The sequence below is a fragment of the Hetaerina americana genome, unplaced genomic scaffold (assembly GCF_022747635.1).
Source record: "Hetaerina americana unplaced genomic scaffold, ioHetAmer1.1.p SCAF_1, whole genome shotgun sequence".
NCBI classification, from domain to species: domain Eukaryota; kingdom Metazoa; phylum Arthropoda; class Insecta; order Odonata; family Calopterygidae; genus Hetaerina; species Hetaerina americana.
Genome location: NW_027286069.1, coordinates 8,178,717 through 8,199,267, shown reverse-complemented (window position 1 = coordinate 8,199,267; position 20,551 = coordinate 8,178,717). Strand labels below are relative to the sequence as shown.

Below are 20,551 nucleotides of genomic sequence, written 5' to 3'. Positions count from 1 at the left end.
CACGACCAAGAGCATGCAAATCTGCTCAAAGTTTAAGTATTACATGGTATTCGGGAAATGAAATCGTGATGTGTTTTCCCCCGGAAGCATCTGGCGCAACGAAGTTACGAGGGCCGAGTGGTGCGGGGTGCACGTTGTGCGGCACTGCTGCTCTTGAAGAAGCGATATCCTTAACTTGCGTCGAGGGCAACGGCTCGTTCCAGTCTGCGGCGGAGTAGAGCGGGGAGCGGATTCCGGGGGGAGGGGGGGTCGGTTGGGGGGCGGAGGGTAGGGAGGGGCTCTCATCCTTCTCTCCGTCGCATTCCTCCCGTCTTGTGTTTTTCGGTTTGCCGGATGGAAAATAGACGATCGACGAGCGGCCCGGTGTGTATGAAGTACGGTTCTCCTCTCATATCCCCTCCCCCATCACGTCCTCAGTCCACCCCCCACCCCCTTCCCATCTATTGTCTCCACCCCGGGGTTCTTTGTCCTCGGATTCGGGGTCTGGATCAGCCGAGGATTCCACTGCAGGCGCACGACAATGAGCGCGGCAGACATTTTCAGGAGCAACGCGCGGAGCGGCGCCCCCGGTTCGAGGACCTCTCCTGACGAGACGGGGTTTTCTTTTTCTTTCTAGAGGAAACGGATTGAGCCATTACTCGAAAAAATGAAGTAATGGGGGCGATGAAAAAACGGTATTAGGCGCTGGATTAATTATTTTTAAACTGGAAGACGGATCCTGAGGTTGGTAGTGATTGTCTCATCGACGGCGAGAATTAATTTAATTACTGCTGCGATTGTAGTACTGGCCATCACATTTATTGTCATTTGTGTCCAGACTGCAGACGATTACTCTCCACCCCCAAGGGAGTAATAACTTTCCGTTCCTGGCAAAGGATCTTATATAGGAAATTAGAAGGGAATAATTCACGGTTCTTTTACGATAAAGATATTTTCTTTTACATTTCAGTCGATGAAGAGATCTTTTAAAAAGCCTTACGCTTTGTGGCGAAATAATTCCACGGTGGAACTTCAAACGTAACCACATAGGATCGCCAATAAAGAGCAAGGGGATGAAGGGGCCATTTCTCTGCATTTAGTTCCACAAAAGAAACGTAGTATTATCGATTATGTCATCAATTAAGAATGCAAATTCGTAAAGAGAAACAGTTATTCCGTTTATGTATTTTCATACGAGCAACGGAGTAGAAACGTCATATTAAAATGGTTGAAGTACTTTCCTCCGTAGTCTAGTTTCAAAAAATTTTCAATTATTTTAATAACCATTTTATTCAGAGTATCTCATAAGTTAATGCATCTAAAATCATGTCGGTAGACCTTGAACATTTTTGAAGTTCCATTTTCACTGAATCATTCACAATTTCCTCAATCACCATTTTCTTAACGTCATCCTCTAGAATGAGGATCCTCTTGGGATGTTTACACTTCTCTTATATTATGATGACTATGTTAGAAAACCCACCACAACATTTTCCCCTCCCGCCATATCTTCGCCTCCACACTGCCAGCAGAGTCACGTCATACTCGGCATAATTTGTAGCTATCATCGTTACGCGGTGCACATAAGCGGCTTGGTTATCACCAGTTTGGGACAAGTTGGAAATAAATTTCTCTCACTGATTAAATTCATTGATTCATGCATACGGTTACTTGAAAATAGATACAACAGATATTAAACGAATGGTGATCACAATCGGCGCGAACAATGACTTTGAATTGCTTCAACAGTAACAGCCCGTATTCAGATAATGCATATGAAGTACATTCTCATCTAATACAAGCAGAATATGTTCAAACTCCCGATGATCATCTGCAAGCGAGATGCTTCAGTTAATCAAAAACGTTGTATACCATCCAAAAATTTAGATACATCTTTTCCATTCTTATCCGATCTAACTCTTTTTGAAAAATGAAAGTTATGGAGGGTCGAATAGTTTCATGAATGACTTGATCAATCAATCCTAATGGATATCCACCGTCGTTTCCTTCGAAATTTTCAAAATTAGATATGTTAATATTCAATGCATTGGAAAACCTTATCGATAAATACAACGATTTTTTTACTTCCATGTATGATCCGAACATTTAGCTATATAAATCTTTTCAAATATCGCATAAACTACAGAATATTAAAACACACAATTAGTGACTGCAGTGAAAATTCGTGGAAGTTTGACAAGCCTTGTATGCTTTCACTATAAATATCTGCAAAACATTCCTATTTTCAGTAATGATCGAATTCTTATATTTACCACTGCTACCAAACCATCGCGAATCTGTAAAATAAAATAAAACATTCGTATTTTCTGAAAAAAAAAATTTTCAATCGATATGGATATTCATGGCACTCCATTATATTTAAAAAGATAATATTTTTGTCGCATATTAAACACAAAATCAGGAAGAAGTACAACGAGGTGAATATTAACTGAGGCGGGATACCTATAGGGTGAAATAAACGCGGTGGAAGACGCATTGCGAGGATATGGAGAGTTTAGAAAGGAAGAAAGAAATGAATGCACCATTCAGAAAAGTGAAAGTACACTCATGAAATAGGAAAGGAAACACCGAACACACTATTAAAGAAATGGTTGGAAAACTATTAATCTAATCAAGAAAGATTAAAGAGAGTCGGAAAGGCTCCCATCCACTTATGCTGAGCCACCCGCACTCGCCTGCCTCACTTGCACCCCTCCTCCTGCCCAACCCACCGCCATCCTTCCCTGGGAAAAGACGGGGCTTACCGGATGGCAGGGCCGGGGGGCTGGAGGGACGACGCGTCCCGGGGGACGCCACGGGAGTGTGGACTCGCAAGCGGGAGTCGATGGATGTACTCGTGCGGTAATTAGTAATTAAGGAATCATCTTTTTTCTTATCGGTGAGTTTCCATTTCCCCGAAATCCCTGTCGCATCAAACAGATGACTAAAATGATGTCGTGTCTCACAAATTGTACTCATATCTTCAAAGTTTATCATTTCAAACTATAAAGCTGATAACTCTTCACTCGCATCAAAATTGTAACACTTCCTAAGATGTAACACACTTAGGGTTCTATGACTAATATGCCCACAAAAGAAACTCAAGAGTTACCCATCAATCCATTCCGAGTTATTTTATCTCAGTTCGTCAGTTCGGGTCCAATGCGGCCATTTCGAAGTCAGATCAGTCGGATGGCACGTGTCTAGTGAGGTCAGATATAATAATCTCAAAAGCGTCTTCACATTCATTTCAGGCTTTTTTGCATCACAAATTTTCGTATTCATCCCATTTTAATAAATTGAGACGTTTTATCAGTAAGGGAAGGGACTTAAGGGTCGAAGTCTGAGGGAATAAAAGGGATTCGTCGCTCTCGATCGACTGGGTTTCCCTCCTTTTGGAGCCACGCTTCGTGTTAGTCGTCGTGGGGACGCTTGCAAAATCTTTTCGTGTCGATTCACTTCGAGCACTGATTTGTTCAAGTCTCTCCGCCAGTTGTAGTAAACCTTCCCATGCAAGCCTTCACTGTCGCAATGACGATGCCCTTCATTGTCCAAAGTAGCGCAGTATGTGACCAAGGATGCCCACCTGAAAGAGTTCAGTGGCGGCTCAAGGTATCGCGTCGCATAGGGTTCCACAATGCGACTTGTGAAGAGTGAATACGTTACCCACGTACAGGACGTGATGACGTTTCCGTATTCGATCGCTTTAATGATGTGAACGCAAGCGCGCGAAATGAAGATCCTTGGTTGTTCACGCTCGCATTGGCGGGAACACGGAGTCGACACGAAACAAATAATCCTATATGTGCAGTTAAAAAGAATTCCCTGGTCCTTTGGGCAAAGTATGATGAATCCCGTGTTGATATTTGAATGGAAATGGTATAAGATGTTATTCGGGAAAGAGTTTAGAGCAGACTTTTTCTTCCCCGTGATGTTCACGCAACTACCTATCGAAAGAAAGTATGGCGTGGATGGGTAGTTGGTTGGCCAAAATCTGCAATCCTGCGTCAACAAAGGGTGACAAAGTTGCGCAAATAGATATGGGGGAAGTACTAAAGACGCCAGGGTAATTTAACCACTCAAGGAGTCATAGAGAATATTTATCGTTTCACAACGGAAAATATCCTAGTAGTAGTAGTATTTAGGGGAGGCGACTGATAACTAAGGTCATTTGCACCATTAGGGATGAATGGGTTAGAAGGGTGGAGAAAAACCCAGAGTAGGCATTAGCCTACCCTTATTGAAAGCCGTCAAGGGGTCCACAGCTTAAACGTCTCAACGAACGGACGGCATAGTATACACTTAGAATTTTCTCCACAAAGCATCTCAAGTAGGGATCGGGATACCACTGAGAAGACCTACCGCCTCTAGGATTCGAACCGCAATATCCCGAGTCCCGAAAATTCCTTCTTGCAATTAACATAATTTTGGGTATTCTCTCCGAGCAGTTTTTCCATTTATTTTTTCAAGGATGGCACAAGGCAAGTTGCATACGAGTAGAATCGGGTGTTTTCTATTTCAAAATTTTGCGCAGAGAGTTCTCTTGTGTGACGCTGACTGTAAAAACATCTCCTGTTATATTAGATCCCAAATACGTATTCCCGTGGCGTGTATCTTAAGGGCGAGGTTCTTTTTCGCAACCTTCGTGAGTGAGCGAGCGAGCGAACAATCGCCATTTTTTTGCGACTCTCCAGGCTAATTCTGAAGCAATTATTATTCCTGTGTGCCTACGTACTCATTTTTTATTGCAACTCGATATTAAAACAAGAGTCGTTTCGGCCTTTCTACACGGAGACTCTCAATCTCTCCCTAATTGGTGTCGACGTCATAAAGTAACTTGACCCCATCGACGGGAAATCGTTCCCTGAACCATTAAGCGGGGCCACGCGGAGAGCGAAATTAATTACGAAATAATTTAGAGCCAGTTTTGAAGAGCATAATTGGGAATTGATCGATCTCACAGTTTCATTGTTTCTCTCTCTCTCTTACCCGCAGAGGGCGCTCCACCGCAGGGGAGGGTTCGCCGACGCCCGGGACGCACCACTGCCATGGCAGGTCTGGGGCCACGGACAGCACCACTGCCACCGCACAACACTACCGGGGGTCACACGGTGGCCGCCACGACCCCCCGCGGCCCTAGAGGGCGACGTAAGTCTTCCACGACTCACCCTGCCATTGGCCGTCACTGCACGGCGTTCGTCGGTTGTTTGCTCAAGGACCGCGGGGTTATCTTCGCGGAAGGTCGTGCAACTCCCTCTCCCGGGGTTGAGGGGCCCCCGTGGGATCGCGGGGGGGGAGCCGCGACCATAGGTCTCCCCTCCGAACGCCTCGCTTTCCCGGCAGCGAGCCCCGCCGTCGATATCGAAGACGGCAAGGATGAGTTGGCTCCTCGGACGACGGGGACCGGCCCGGGGACCAATTGTGCGGAGGGCCGCAGCAGGGGGCGACCGCGCGGGTCGGCGCCAGTGCGGCACGCCGAGATCCAAGGTTGCACCCTGAACTGCCGGGATATTCAGATGGAGTCGTGTTTGGGCCGGGCGGGGCCACTCCGGCTGTCGGCGGACGGTCCTCCCGAAGGGTGCTCTGGGGAGTGCGGTGGCTTCGGGGGGTCGGGATGGGGGGAGGGGACCCGGGGCCGGCCGTTGGCAGCGTCGTCGTCGTGGCGGCGGTGGTTGGTGGTGGGAGCGGCGCTGGTGGTAGCGGCCTCCGTCGGGTGCGCAGAGGGCGCCGGCTCGCCGGCCGCCGGGTGCCGCAAGTGGGAGTTTGCGTGCAGGAACGGGAGGTGCGTCCCGGGCACCAAGTACTGCGATTCCATGGACAACTGCGGCGACCTCTCGGATGAGCCGAGGCACTGCTCGCGTGAGTTTCATCCCCGACCCGAATCCAACCAAACATCCATCTTCCTTGCCCCTATGATGCAAGCGTGGGGGTGAAAAATCCCAGCTCCCTTGAGCCTTCCCATTCATGATTCCTGAGCGGAGTTCATACTTTTGGGATTGAACTGTTGTTGATTTTACTTATGGTTCTACCGTTATAATCATATTGACGTGTAAAAATCATGGCATGTGCAAGTTTTGACCTGTCCCTATTTAAATTAAATCATTGGCTATTTGACCAGAAATGTAAATTTATGAGAATAGTTTACTGCCAAATAAATTTTTAGGTAGTACTTTTTTTGACTTAGATTTTTTTGATAATCCATCCATTAATAGTAATCTATTATACATGCTAAAATGTATAGTTATCGTTAGGTCCAATTTTATATATATATATATATATATATATATATATATATATATATATATATATATATATATATATATATATATATATATATATATATATATGTATATATATATGTATATATATATGTATATATATGTACGTGTATATATATATATATATATATATATATATATATATATATATATATATATATATACAGGTATACCTGTATACGTATAATATCAGTAAAGTGAACGCAATATTAAAAACTTGGACCTAATGATAATTATCTGTATATACATACATAAATCTGTATATATCTGTATATACATACATAATATGTACATTCATTCATATATTCATATATACATACTTGAATATATACACACGCATGCATGCATAAGAATAACTGATTTCCTCTCCTGAAGTGTTTATAGAATCAATGTATCCTTCGCTAATATGGCATCCATAGGGACAGCTTTACTTTTCTTTCGCTTTTTCCATTATCTGTCTCTGCTTCATTGCCCGCTTTTTACGTTTCATGTATTTATTACAAATTTAAATTAACTATAAATTAATAGTCATATTATTGGAGAAATGAGGAAAAACCGTAAATGTCCTCGAAAAAACCTAAAATAAATAAATTGGCTAATTTGAACCGGATTGGAAAGAGGTTTTATCTTAGCTTTTATTGCCTTGCGAGTCATTTTTCTGTTGGCAGAATATCAAGTTCATTAGGTTAACTTTATTACTCCTCTGTTTGTATTTATTAATCTAATTTTTATGATCATATGATTCTAATAATAATTCAGCGACCTGTCTTCTAATGTTTAGTGATACTTGAAGTGATATTTTGTAACCTAGTGAAAACTCGTGAACAACAGAGTAATATTTTTCTAACATATCAATCGTATTGCAAACAACTCTTTCGATGAGTAGTCGTTTAATTTCTGCGTCTAATCTTGAATATTTTCCAAAATTTATATCACATTATCACGTATTACCGCATGCGGCAATTCACGCATATTGCATGCCCTTCGGGCACAAATTTTAGTTTGTTATATGCGTTTATCCCTAAAAATATTTTGCACGGGACTGTAGGAATAGGATTGTTGTTAAGGATAAAAACGATGAAAGACTTTTGTTTTGGTGCAAAAATGTGACTTCTTAATATATTATGGGATTAACTTTAATTATCCAATTACAATCTCCTTGTGTGAGGGATTTATGTGTTTCATTGCTTTTTGACTGGCAAATTTGAACCGGATGTGTGAGACTACCCACCAAACCAAACACGAAAACCTACCAAATGACGATCACGTATTTATTCACATAGATAAGGAAAAGAAGCAAGGACACACAAAAAAGAAACACAGGACTGTTTGGGAAGGTGGGAGGATTATGATCACAAGCGTAAAAACGTTTCCATGAAGCACGGATCTTCAACTTGCTGGATCGATGATCCTATCGATTGTGCTATCGAGTAATTAACGTTTCTCTAGGACATAGGGTATGTAATACCCTATGATATATATCTGTCCCACTGAAGGACTCCACTCGGAATGGGAAGAATTGGAAAGAGGGGTCTAATTTTTATAGTAAAATTTTGCGATTTGAAAGGCAATAGGAAGTTATTTGTATTTTGTAAACTAGAATATTGATCGAGTTTGCAAACTAGGCCATCGTACCGCCATTTATCGGGTTCTTTAGCCAGTTGAGATTTTAGAGATATAGACTATGTCGCTCGAGATTTGGAGCGGAGAGAATCTGGTTTTAAGACGCCTTCATATGACTTTATCAAATAAATTCAAGGGAAAATCATTAGTAATGTAACAAAACAGTTCATAATTGCAAAGATATTGTTTAGGTTTTGCAAGCAAGATTATTTTCGCGATTCGTCAAATCATAGGAAAATAATTGGAGGTGAGAAAAAAGGATAAGAATAAAGGTATTTACATTATTGAATAAACATTTGATTTTTTTACCTAAGTTATATGCTATATAAGCCGAGTGAGAATTTCGATTGGAATGCTTTCATATGTTATATTGCTTTGTAATTGTTTACCGCTTAAGGTTGGGGAGTGGTACAGAATTTAAGGGAATTGACTGGATATGCGACTGCAAGATCTTTGCCACGATATCGCACGTCTGGGTTGTCACAGAAGGTGTCATGTGGGTGCTCAACAAATATTTTAGCTCTCGATGTTTGAAAAACCAGGAGATAATTGTTAATCCTTGAGCAAGGCAGTTTTTGCTTTTGCGTCCTAAACTTTTGCACCAACATTCAGCCACGATTTAGAAAGTGATTTTTTAATTTGGCCTTCCACGTGATGTTACGGTAGGCTTTGATTTCCTATTTTATTTTCTCCGGCCTAGGCCTTGTAAACGAATGTATGCTTTCAGTTCATAGACTTTATGAAATCTGGAAGAAATCGCTTTGTTTTTGGATGTATTTACATTAATGCATGGGAAAAAAGGAGCATGGGGAAAACGATGAAGTTGATATTAGTTTAACTTAATTAAATAATTTAAGTTCTAAGAGGTTATTGAACATTTTTAAATTGCTAATACGCTCACGTATTATTCATATATACATATATGTATAATATATGTTCCCCATAATGCAATACTGCGGCCTTTTCCAGTTTCAGCTGAGTCGTCACTTGTTACCCCTTGCGATAATTTTGTTGAGGCAACTAAAAGAGCAGGATCAGTCCACTTCATGCCAGATATCTCGTTGTTTACCGCGTCAACAACAAATAGCCTAATGTTCCAAGTTATCTCAGAATTTGATAATTTAAAATTACTTGTAAAGCGTGTCCCACTTAACTCTCTATTCAAAAATTAAAGTTGGCGGCCATTTTCCATTTATTCTCCTTCCAAGCTGGAGAGTCTCTTTATCAGATGTTTCCCATTATCTATTTAATTTGTCCTTCTGATGCTTTTACCCCTTGTTATTCTGTTCTTAGAGTTTTCCTTCGCATCATTTATTCCTTTTAACTGTCCCACTGAATGCGTTTACCCTCTTTGTGCTGCAGAAAAGCCTTTGTACTGGTAAATTAAAGACCAGTTTCTTTCTAATGTATTCAAATTCATTCATTCATTATTCTTCCAATTCGGAAATTGGTTGACAGCACAACGCAAGCCCAAATGGAAACCATGTGAGCCCTTAGCGTCTTACGTCCTACCTCCTTATCGAGTGAGTAAGTATTTGTCCCTTGGTGCTCCTAGGGGGACCATTACTGTGCATTAGTAATATGACTTTGTAAGATTTCATGGTATACCATGGATGAGTACACCACATTTAAACCTCGAAAGCATCATCAGGCGTGGAGTGAGGTGAGTAGGTGCCGTGGGGTTGAGGGGAGCGTTCCCAGGGGGGGTGTGGGAGAGGGAGGGCGTGGCTGGGGGGCGTGGCGAAGGGGGAAGTTGGAAGTGTGAGAGGCATCAAACGAGCGCTCCTTAGATAAGATGATGGAGCGACCCCCTTTGAGACAACCAGGAGCCACGAGCCAGAGTGGTGCGATTGCGGTGGTGCTGCGCGTGTTCCGACCGGGAGGACTATTCTGAAAACCGGTCGCCTAAGGATATCGCCTTCGCCCATTCTTCTCCTGCGTCTTCTGTCCTGCTGCTGCTGGTTTTCCCTTGCAAGGGTTTCGTGGGATGACGACCGCGGAAGCCTTGCCTCCCCCGCTGCCGGGCACGACACATGGCCGATTGGGCCGAGCCCCGTAGTTGCCAGGACTCAAAATCTCTGTATTGCCCATCATTTTTATCTTGGGAATGATAATTGAGGTGGTTTCCCGTTGCCTTCCTCAATAGTGTTTTTAACGTGACACCATCACTTACTGTCCGCCCCACTGGGGTCAGAAGCCATTACAGCCGCCTCAATGAGGAACAAACGCTGCGTGGACTACCTTTCGTCTGGCTCCTAACCTTCGACCTAATTGGCATGGGTGACCCTACCAGGAGTAATTATTATTACTCCCGCCAGCGCCGCCGCCAGCTCTAGGGGTCATCGGAACGCACAAGCCCTTCCACCACGTCAAGGTTGTAGCCCGGGGAGGGATATATATATATATATATATATATATATATATATATATATACGTATATATATATATATATATATGTATGTATACGTATGTGTATACACAATATACTGGAAGTATATTTCTGCCCTTTTATATATATACATGAATATTAGAAATATATATATATATATATATATATATATATATATATATATATATATATATATATATATATATATATAACACTTTTTGAAAGTCTCATGGACGTGAATAATGATGTATAACACTTAGCACTAGTGAACACAGACAAAAACCCAGAAACACACAAAAAAGTGACGCACTAACTTTCGAATTTTCGGTGGTCGTAGCCACCTTCATCAAGGAAGAGAGGGATAGAACTGTTCAGTTTTCCCCCCTCCAGTTAACCCCTCCAAAAAATAGGATTTGTCGAACTCTCCAAAATACGCCTCTGTCTCGGCGATAACTTCATCGTTTGAGCTAAATTTTTTCCCCGCGAGCCATTTCTTCATGTTAGGGAATAAGAGAAAGTCGCAGGGAGCTAGATGGGTTGAATACGGAGGGTGCGGCAGCAATTGATAACGTAGTTCATGCAGTTTTCGAAGTTGACAGCCGGATCAGTTTGTTGCCCACCGTGGGCAATCGCGGCACCCATCAGGCCGATGTGCTTTTCATCGCCAACTTATCATGTAAAATATTAATTGCCATTCCGGTCGACACACCCATGGCCTCTGCTACTTTGCGTACTTTCGTTCGTCGATCAACGATAATCATGGCGTGGACTTTTTGAATGATTTCCTCGGCAAACCACGTCTGCCGGGCGTCCTGGTCGCTCCTCATCATAAACAGATATTCGCCCACGTTTAAATTCATTGAACCCATATTTAACTGTGGTCATAGATGGTGAAGTGTACCCATAAACAGCATCCAACTTTGCTTTATTCTCCTCGCATTTCTTCCCATCCAAAAACGAAAAGCGGATTACCGAACGATACTGCTCTTTTTCCATCTTAGCAAAAATCACGAAACACGTCTTATTCGAATGGCTGCCAAATCCAAACTAGCCTTTAAATCAGTCTGAAATTTGTTTCATCGTCGTTTGATAGGCAGCACACGATGATAACATAAACTTCCCTCAGGAACGCGCTTTGTCGTCATTCTATGATTTCTATCATGAATGTATCAATAGCAATGTTTTAATATTTTCAAGAAAAAATGTTTCTGCATAATCTTATGTTCTTTTATGAGGGAAAATGCATTTTATCACAGTTTCAAGGCAACAGTTTATTTTCTAAGGTAGTTTGATGTTTTGATCATCTATTTTTTGTAAATAAAAATGATCAATTTCAATTTTTGTAACATTTTCATGTATATTATTGAACTATTAGGTGCTTATTAAAAAAATTAATATCGTACCGTATCGTCATCTATTTCCTTTATTGCATGCAGACGTTTCGTCAATGTTCGTTTCGTTGATGTTGCACTAATATCCCGAGTCAAACCTCCATGGATCGGCTAAAAGGCATCAGTTGTATGCTGATGTGTAGCTATGCTTCCTGGTCTGATTGCATTCGGTTGGATGCTTCAGTTCTGGGGCGGCGAGGGTGAATGGTGAGACCCCCTGAGGTCAAAGACGCAGAAGGGAGGGGTCAAAGTGTTTGAGTGGGGAGGGGGAATCGTGGGGTTCCGCAGCCGGAAAAGACGTCCTTCGAAAAGGGCGTGGCCGTTCTTCAGCGACATCCCTCGCGTTTCATTTTATTTTATTTCACTCACCTCATATTATGAAGTCGCCCGAACTTCTAGTTGAAATGAACAAGAAACGAATCTACCTAACGCTCAAAGATTAAAGTCGAATTTGCTTGATGAGACTTTGGTGAAATGGTATTTTACAAACTAATGCAACCTGCTTTGCGTAAATACTTCCCTTGAATTTATGACTCGGGGCTAGAGTAAGTTAGTCCTTAAATTCAGCAGCTAACCATGAATTTTTTTAAAGGGGGTCTGGCTTTTGTATCGACTCTGATCTTTGTGAAAATGCTATTTTCCATCGATATACTACCTAATTCTTCACTTTTATTTTAATTTCCAAATTTTCCTTTTCTGCTTATTTCTAAGCACACATATCTTTAATAAATTTGATCTGTTTCCCTTTTCCGTGATGGAGTTTCATTTCAGATACCTCCTTCTCCATCTCCATTATTTGCTTTCAGTCCTAAGAAAAATATGGAAATAATTCTTTAATCTACTGCACGGTAATCTTACAGTGACCTTAAATCAACCGTTAAACAATTACCTATGCATCTCAAGCATAATTTCCAACTTTTTTATATCAAGGAGAACAAAGTCGCAGAAGTTGATTATTTTTCATGTCATCCTGTCTTTATAAAATCATCTTCGACTCTTGGGTGTGATTGTAGCTGCAGGATACGCATGTTAATGACATTTACTAATACCCATGTTTACAAATTCCAGGATTATGTAAAAAAATCGTAGTTAATGTTGTTTACCTTTTATATTTCCTCCTCACTCTATAATGTCGTCTTTTGAAGTTCGAGACGTCTTTTGTTAAATATTTGTGATTTTTTTCCATTTGGTGAAAGCCAGTACTCTTATTAAATGAGAGTAGTTTTCTCTCAACTCCGTTTCTGGCTAGAATGAATGCCTATATCGACGCAGCTCCTGCTGACCGGGGTGACAACTCCGTTAAGTCCCGTCAATTCCCCTCCGCGAGTGACAATATTAGAGTCGAAAAGCGGCGATAAAGCGGAAACAAAAAAAATGCGTTAGTCCACGGAAATTTACATGGAGGTCAGAGAGAGAGAGAGACACTCTTATTTCCGGAATCATATATATATATATATATATATATATATATATATATATATATATATATATATATATATATATATATATATATTCATATATCCTCCCGGAGGAGGAAGGAGATTCTTCGCAAGCTTATCTAGGTCAGCAGACGGCTGCAATGTATTTAATTCGTTCGCACGCGGCGTCCTTGAACGTAGCCTGCCCTTTATTTGAAAATCGCTCCTCCGAGGCCCTGTGTGTGCGACATTTTTTTTGTTTTTTCCTCGACTTATTTCCGTCCCGCTCAATCTTTTATTTTTTGCCTTTTTTGGCTTACTTATTATATATTTCAGTATAAACGTTCCCTCAGGGGCACGTACCCACGACCCTCTCATGTTTTGACCCAGTTTCGCTCGTGACGCCATTGGACGTGCAGCGATCCTCGCCTCCCTCCTCCCACTCTCGCGATCGCAGTATCGGCGATAATTGGGCTCCTTAGGCGGGCACTCCCGGGCATTTCTAATCGGCCCGTGGCGACGTACTTGAGGTGCTGCTCACTGTGGAAGATATTACGAAGGAACGGACACATCCTATTCCACGGATAGGAGCATGCATACATAACGCGAGCCTATCACCATTTCATGCGGGTAAGAGTACTGCAGATGCGTTCGGAATGCGTTGCATCGGCATCGTGGGTGGTGGGGCGAATATCGTCTTTCATGGTACCTTTCGTACGTGCTCTAATGGCTGGGCTCATATTAAGGCCCTTCGTCCTATCCCATCCCCGCTTTCGACTCCCTTGCGTTGTACTACGTGGCCGATCCTCTCACGTCTCGCTAATTGCTGCGTCTTCTACATTTTATGCTGCATGTTACGTTTTCTTGTTTACATTCGTTCTACCGGGTTCTAAAAACGTTTCATTTCTGTTCCCAGTGGTTTTTTTTTGCGGACTCATTTAGTTATGCATGGGAACATGTATTTTCCAATTTCAAAGTTATGATTTCAATTTAAAACATTCTAAATACTACTTTACAGAAAATAACTGTGCAACCATATGCAAAATTTACGAGAGATGCACGATCCATATACATATTTCTGCATAATAGGTTCTGCTGAGTCATTCTCGGCTTATCGGTAGACGCAATTTTAAGCATTGAAAGTGAGTTTTTCAAGCATAAATAGTTAAGTTAGAATTCCCATTCTTTAGTTATTCTTTTCATTTTCTCTACAAATTTGAGGGTTTAAAATTCATCCCACAAAAACTTAAACAATTTTGAGACAAGAGGATTTAATCGACGACAATCAATTTGCGTAAAATGTAATGATATTTCATTTACATTTATCTTCCTTAGTTTGGAATTGTTATCATAAACGTTTTTATTTTTGCTTTTTTTATCACTGAAATAATATTTCTTGCAATATACTAAAATAGCTTGAAGTATAATACAGGGTGCTGCAATATAACTTTCTTTTTTGAAAACGTTTTGCGTTTGGAAAAAGGAAGTTATGTTCCCGCACCCTGTATAATCTACTTATACCCTAATACTATGGGTAGAACTGAAATATACGTCATCCGTGGTCTCTTCTGTTGCATTTCATTGAGCAGAGTCATTAGTTTAAATATCCTTTTCTGATTAATTCTTCATTAGATTTGTTACCCCACACAAGTCTCACTCAGCTCACTATGTACTTGATCTACCTTACAAGACTTTCAAGTATCTATTATAACAATGTCCTTAATGTAGTAAAACTGATACTTTTTGCATCTAAGTTTGTTAATTAGTTTATATAAATTATGATTGTAATTACCTGTACAATTTTCATCGTTAAAAAACACATACCCAGTACTGGAACTCATCGTAGGGAAGAGTATACGGAAAGGTCTAGAAAAAGAATTTGACGTTGGGATATACATATGTCACGTATCCAAAAATAAATTGCAATGTGTGACTAGACTGAAGATGAGAGCCTACGTAGAGAGCAGATGGCAGATAGTAGATGAGGTGAAAGCATAGGAGAGGTTAAAATAAAGGAAGGAATAAATCAGTGTTTGCTCATTCTTACCCTCAGTATTTAATTTGTTCGTATTTATATTCTCTTTTTTAAACTTTGGTATAATGATATCCTTAGAGAATAACTACTTATTCGTTCTAATAGAGTACGTATGTCTTTCTCTAACATTCCACAGGCGATACGTTTGAGATAGATGATTTACGGGGAAAACCCCCACGCTCAGTCGCGTGCAATGTTTTTCGAGCAGACGGAGATTCACTTCAAAGGAATTTATTACCATTTTATTACAAAGAGGGCCTCTGCATTGTCCGCTCATTTCAAGCTACTATCGGATTTTATCGCATTAAAGAAATTCATTTTAAACGACTGATTTCGGAAATTTACCTTCGATTTATTCTGTAAAAATAGTTACTTTTCAGAAATTCTCACTGCGCCACCTTTCACCCGATACATGAGTGGAATAGACGAGATCGCAGTGGAGAAAACACCCATCGGAGGTCTGTTACGAACTCTAGAAGGTCACTCCCATTCCGATATATTCGATCACCCTTTGTCCTGGTACATGTGATTCATCCAGACTCACCAATTATTACGGAGAGGTGACTACTTATTTTATAATTCTCCACTCTAGGAAACGTCACAAACAAAGCCCGTTAATTTCGATTTAGAATTTCATTTGTAACCGATAAGAGTTTGCCACTTGGAGTCGTGTGGAGAGAGAGAAAGAAAAGAAAGAGTTACGCAGATAACTGCGCAATGCTCCCTCTCTTCACGCTCATTCCCAAGGTTAATTTATTATCTTTTCGGATCAATGAAGGTGATCAAATTGTAAATAGCATTGTGCTCATATAAATACTCTATCACTATTTCATTTGAAAGCATAAAATTTCGGTCTTGAATCGACCCATTTCGTGTTTTAATTACAAACATATCGAAACGTGTGCCACAGAGTGAGCTATACAAAAACGGAGAATTTATTGAAAAGTGCTCGAAGAAATAAAATAATTTATCCTTCCATCCGCCATGAGCATTAAGCAACTTGAGATATTTTTAAAATGCCACCATTTCCCTCCTCCCCGTTTCTCTCTTTGATGAAAGTGCTCCCGTCGTCACCCCATCCTTTGTAGGCCGGCGGGGGGGGAGGGAAGGTGGAGGGGGCGAGCGAGCGCTCCAGAGTGCTGCTCTCTCCATTCTCCCCGTGCCTACCAGCACAGCACAGGGAGTGGGGAGACTCAAGCGGGCACCGCTCACATACTGACCGTGACGGATGCTCATCTTTTCTCGAGTCAATTGATGTGGTAGCAAAATAAAATAACCGATTTGGCCGGCATCCCAATCCTCAGCTCTCCTCATATCCTTGTTTTAGGAACCGTAATAGTGGAATATATTCATGCAAAGTAAATCATCAACTGTCATCAACTCATAGTACTACTGCCTTAATGCCTCTTATATTTCCTTAATAAAGGCGAGGGCGATGAATAAACATGGCGGTTTGCATCGCACATTGTATGGATGCCATCTCTGTCCTCTCTTGGTTAATTGCCCCCTACAATGTCTCCGCCAAGTTCTATCTTTTTATGATGATGTCCAGTAATGTAAAGGAATGAGTGCTTACATTTTCTGACACACAGGGATGCAAATTAAATTCCGAATAGAGCTCCAACAATCATGATTTCATGTTTACGAGGGAGAGAGTTAGTGACCCACGGGGTTCTCAGTTGAAACGATACACTGAGTTTAGGTTTATACGTCAATCTACTAAGCATTTACGATCACCGTGTTGATGAGCATTTTTGGTTATGGGGTTTTAGCCGGTACAACCCTCAACAGTGCGAATACTGTAAATTACTGGATTATTAAGCAATATAAAAAAAGAATACTATAAGAGAGAGCTAGATTTCTCGAGTTCGTGTCTTAAAAATCTCAATGCGAATACAAGCCTGTCATTTCCGAACTCGAATAAATTATTTCCCTTTTCTTTGCTATTATCACGTTCATTTTATAAAATTTTATTTTAAGTTATTTTATATGTATGACCGTTCTCATGACTATTCTATTTTTTTGTTCAACAGAGACTGAAGCCGCGGAGTTCTTAGCTTAGTGTTTCGTTGTTCCATTTGTCGATACATAATGTGTTTGACTGCCTTGCTCTTACAGGTATCCTGTATGTCCTCAGTTATCCCTGCCGTCGTAATATTTCGTACTTCATACGAAATAAAGTCGGTATTTCTTTATTCTAGCTTTTTTCTGCCTTCCTCCTTCCCCATTTTGACTTAATCATGTATAATATATTATGAATTCTTCCTCGTCTATTTGATTTCACCCACGTCCGTTGTCAATTTGCACGATGTTCGAAAGTGGATTGGAATGATCGTGTTACCCAGATTACATAACGCCCTTTGACGGAGAAATGTGATAAGTGATACATAACCTTTAAGTCTTTTGTTGGGAGCACTTCATCGTCAGCAGATATCTATCTGAAATTGGTTTTCCACAACTTCCCACCCCGTTCCCTTCTTTGCTAGCCTCTTCATTTTTTATTCTCTCCTTTTTTATCCATTTATATAATTTATCCGTTTGATGCTTTCCATTCGTGGTTTTATCTGCATTTTCTTTATTTTTCCTTGCTTTATTGCCTTAAGATGCTTGACGTTATTTTAGATTTTGCATCTCTGCTGGTTTCAATTCTTAGTGCTTCTAACAACAATACCTTCAATTTGACAGTTTTCCTATTTTAACTTGCTGCCGTTATTATATGCGTTTTATATGACCTTAGCGTTTCATGACTTTAATCGTAATACGCTCTTAACCAATATTAAATCCAACAATTGTTCCTGAAATATTTTATCCTAGATTTTTCATTCATTCTCTGCTATTACTGTAAGCATCATTTTTTTATGGCTCAAAGCATTCAATCAAGTCTAGGAAAAGTGATTGAATATTTGCTTAATATATTATGGCCTTTTTTTCATTGACTATTGACGCTGTCCTATGATTGACTATGTCCTTTTTTTCATTGTATCTTTTGACCTCCTATATTTCCAATGTTTGAGATTTTAAAATTTTACTGACCGTATGCAAAATATCATTTTAGAGACCGACATTTTGCGGCACTAACCTTGGTGCTTTGTTTTATTGTAAAGGATGAATTGAGCTTCTTACACAGTGGTGTAAAAAAACCTTTTTACGGCTTAAGGAAATATTATTTAATATAATCAGGCTTTGGTTTATTGTCGACGAAAGTGTTTGAAGTGTTCTGTTTAAGTGTTCTGTATTCTACATTTTAATGTTAGATTTGACCACCGCGATAAAATCAGAAAGACTTGACACCATCACCGTCAGATTTCAGTACTCTGTTCTACCGTCACACGGTAAGTAATTATAGCAAAAACTCGAATACGTTTGCGGAAATATGTTAGTTAAATGTTTTTGCCAAAGATGCCAATAGTGGTATATATGATATAAAACTCTGCATGTCTGGATGGTGCTCTAATATTTTTCGCCACTTAATCTTGGGGTGGCCTGTGAGATATTGTATAATTCAGATATCTCCGCGAGTGAAAACCACTGCAAATAACAAACTCAAAAACTATAGCTCAATAACTCAACTCAAAAAACAGGAATGAAGGCAGCTGCACGTTTTACAAGACAATTGCGTGCAGAGTGTGTGAAATAAATGTAAAATAAATTGTCGGAATTGTAAAGTTAACACTTTCCTTTGATCTTTAATTGTCTTCTTCACTGTCCAAATAAAATAAAGTTGCAGTCATATAAGGCTTTTTCTCTATTTTGTAACTAAATGCAGTACAAGATAAGGTAATAATTGAATGGAATGGTTTGAGGCGTCACTTTGTGGAATCGATTCATTTCGGAAAAGAAATACTTAGTTATTCCACATATATTTGGGAAATAGTGTTTATTTTCCGTAATAATTGAACATAAGAATTTGTGAACAACTGAGCAAGTAGACGAATTAGTATATTTTGGCAGAATATTTGCGAGACATGGTGCGTATGATAGATGAAGAGAGTCAAATGAGTGTGAATGTTAATAGAAAGTTATTGGTCGAGTGTGGATTAATAAAAAATAAATTTTCATCGAAAGAAAGAGTGATGGCTGTCGATAAAAACGTACTCCTCTCTCAATTATTGTAAAGGAATCAAAACTTGGCGCATATCAGTCTAAGTATAAATGTCAACTAAATGCGATGAGTACTTAGTAAATTATGAGTATTTGCTGTAAAAAAACCAGTGGAACAGGGTTAGAAAAAGGTGAGTAATGAATTATTGGATGTACCGTTTATTGTCACGTTTGAAATAACTACACTGCTGTGGTTTGAGCATGTTCGGGTAATGTTTTATATTTAGTGTCGTAAATATGAGATTATATTACGCCTACCATCTGAGAGAGAAAGGGAATATTTGACCCAGAAGGTTTATGGGCAAATGCCGCCAAAGAGGCTCTCATGAAAATAAATATTAGGAGTCTCAGAAACAGAAGAATATGTATGAAATAATGTATGACTATGGCTGAGGCGAAAAAATATGTAAAGGCACAGTAGTATCGAATAAAGTAGTCAAAGGGAGTTGGTTTCCTGGAATATCTTTAACAGACTCATATTGACTTTCTGCGCGGCCGGGTGTATCTACCGACCCGTATCCCTCGCGGCGCAGTTGCTACGGGCTATTCCTTGTTTCCAGAACACCAAGTCTTGATCTAACGTATGAAAGAGACGTTCAACAGCGATTTCTCATGCTCCACGTCTTGTCTGCTTTCCAAGTGGTCGAGCCACAAACAGTCACCTCACAGACGCGACGTAGTGGATGCTCAACAGGAAATACCCCGTCATCAATCATTCAATCCAAAAATTGATTGTCCACAGCCCTCCACCAATCTTCCCTATCTCATAGTAATTATCTTATTTTCCGGTAGTTTTTCTGTCCCATATCCCTCTCTTTATGTATTTGATGTTTTTGTCCCTTGACCTCCCCTCATGGAATATTTCCATCTATTTTCCCTTCTGTGATTATTTTTTAAAAATTTGCTGTCTCTTAAGGTATTGCCAATCTATATGATTTTTCCCTTCAGGTTCTTAATATTGTTTCTTCATCTTCTCTTCTCCTATGTCCTTCTTCATTCCTTAACTTATCTGTCAATTTAACCTTACGCATTCGCCTCCAGCATCAAGCTCCAAAGGCTTCTATTCTCCTTCGGTATACGTATCCATCCAAAACGAAGAGTTTTATGGCCGCACGAAATTCAAGTTTTTCCATTTTAACGAAAAACACGACAGACGCATACTGCAACAATATGTGTAAACAAACTAGACTAGAGAGAACAGGTTGAAGTATGTCTTACGAAATAATGACACGTGCACTCAGGCGGGAATTATGAATCTTCGCTGATTGGAACGCCATTCCTGTGAGAGACCGAGAACTTTTCATCTTACCCTTGTAATTTTTCTATTACCCATGCAT

At 40.2% G+C, this 20,551-nt stretch overlaps 1 protein-coding gene across 1 annotated transcript in view; it reads left to right on the top strand.

Moving 5' to 3' along the window:
* The first annotated feature begins 5,027 nt into the window (after positions 1–5,027).
* Positions 5,028–20,551, top strand: part of LOC139695126 (uncharacterized) — a 154,257-nt gene continuing 138,733 nt past the window's right edge. The window contains exon 1 of the mRNA XM_071593773.1: positions 5,028–5,838. Coding sequence (XP_071449874.1) covers positions 5,028–5,838 — 811 coding nt within the window. The remainder of the gene's footprint in view (positions 5,839–20,551) is intronic.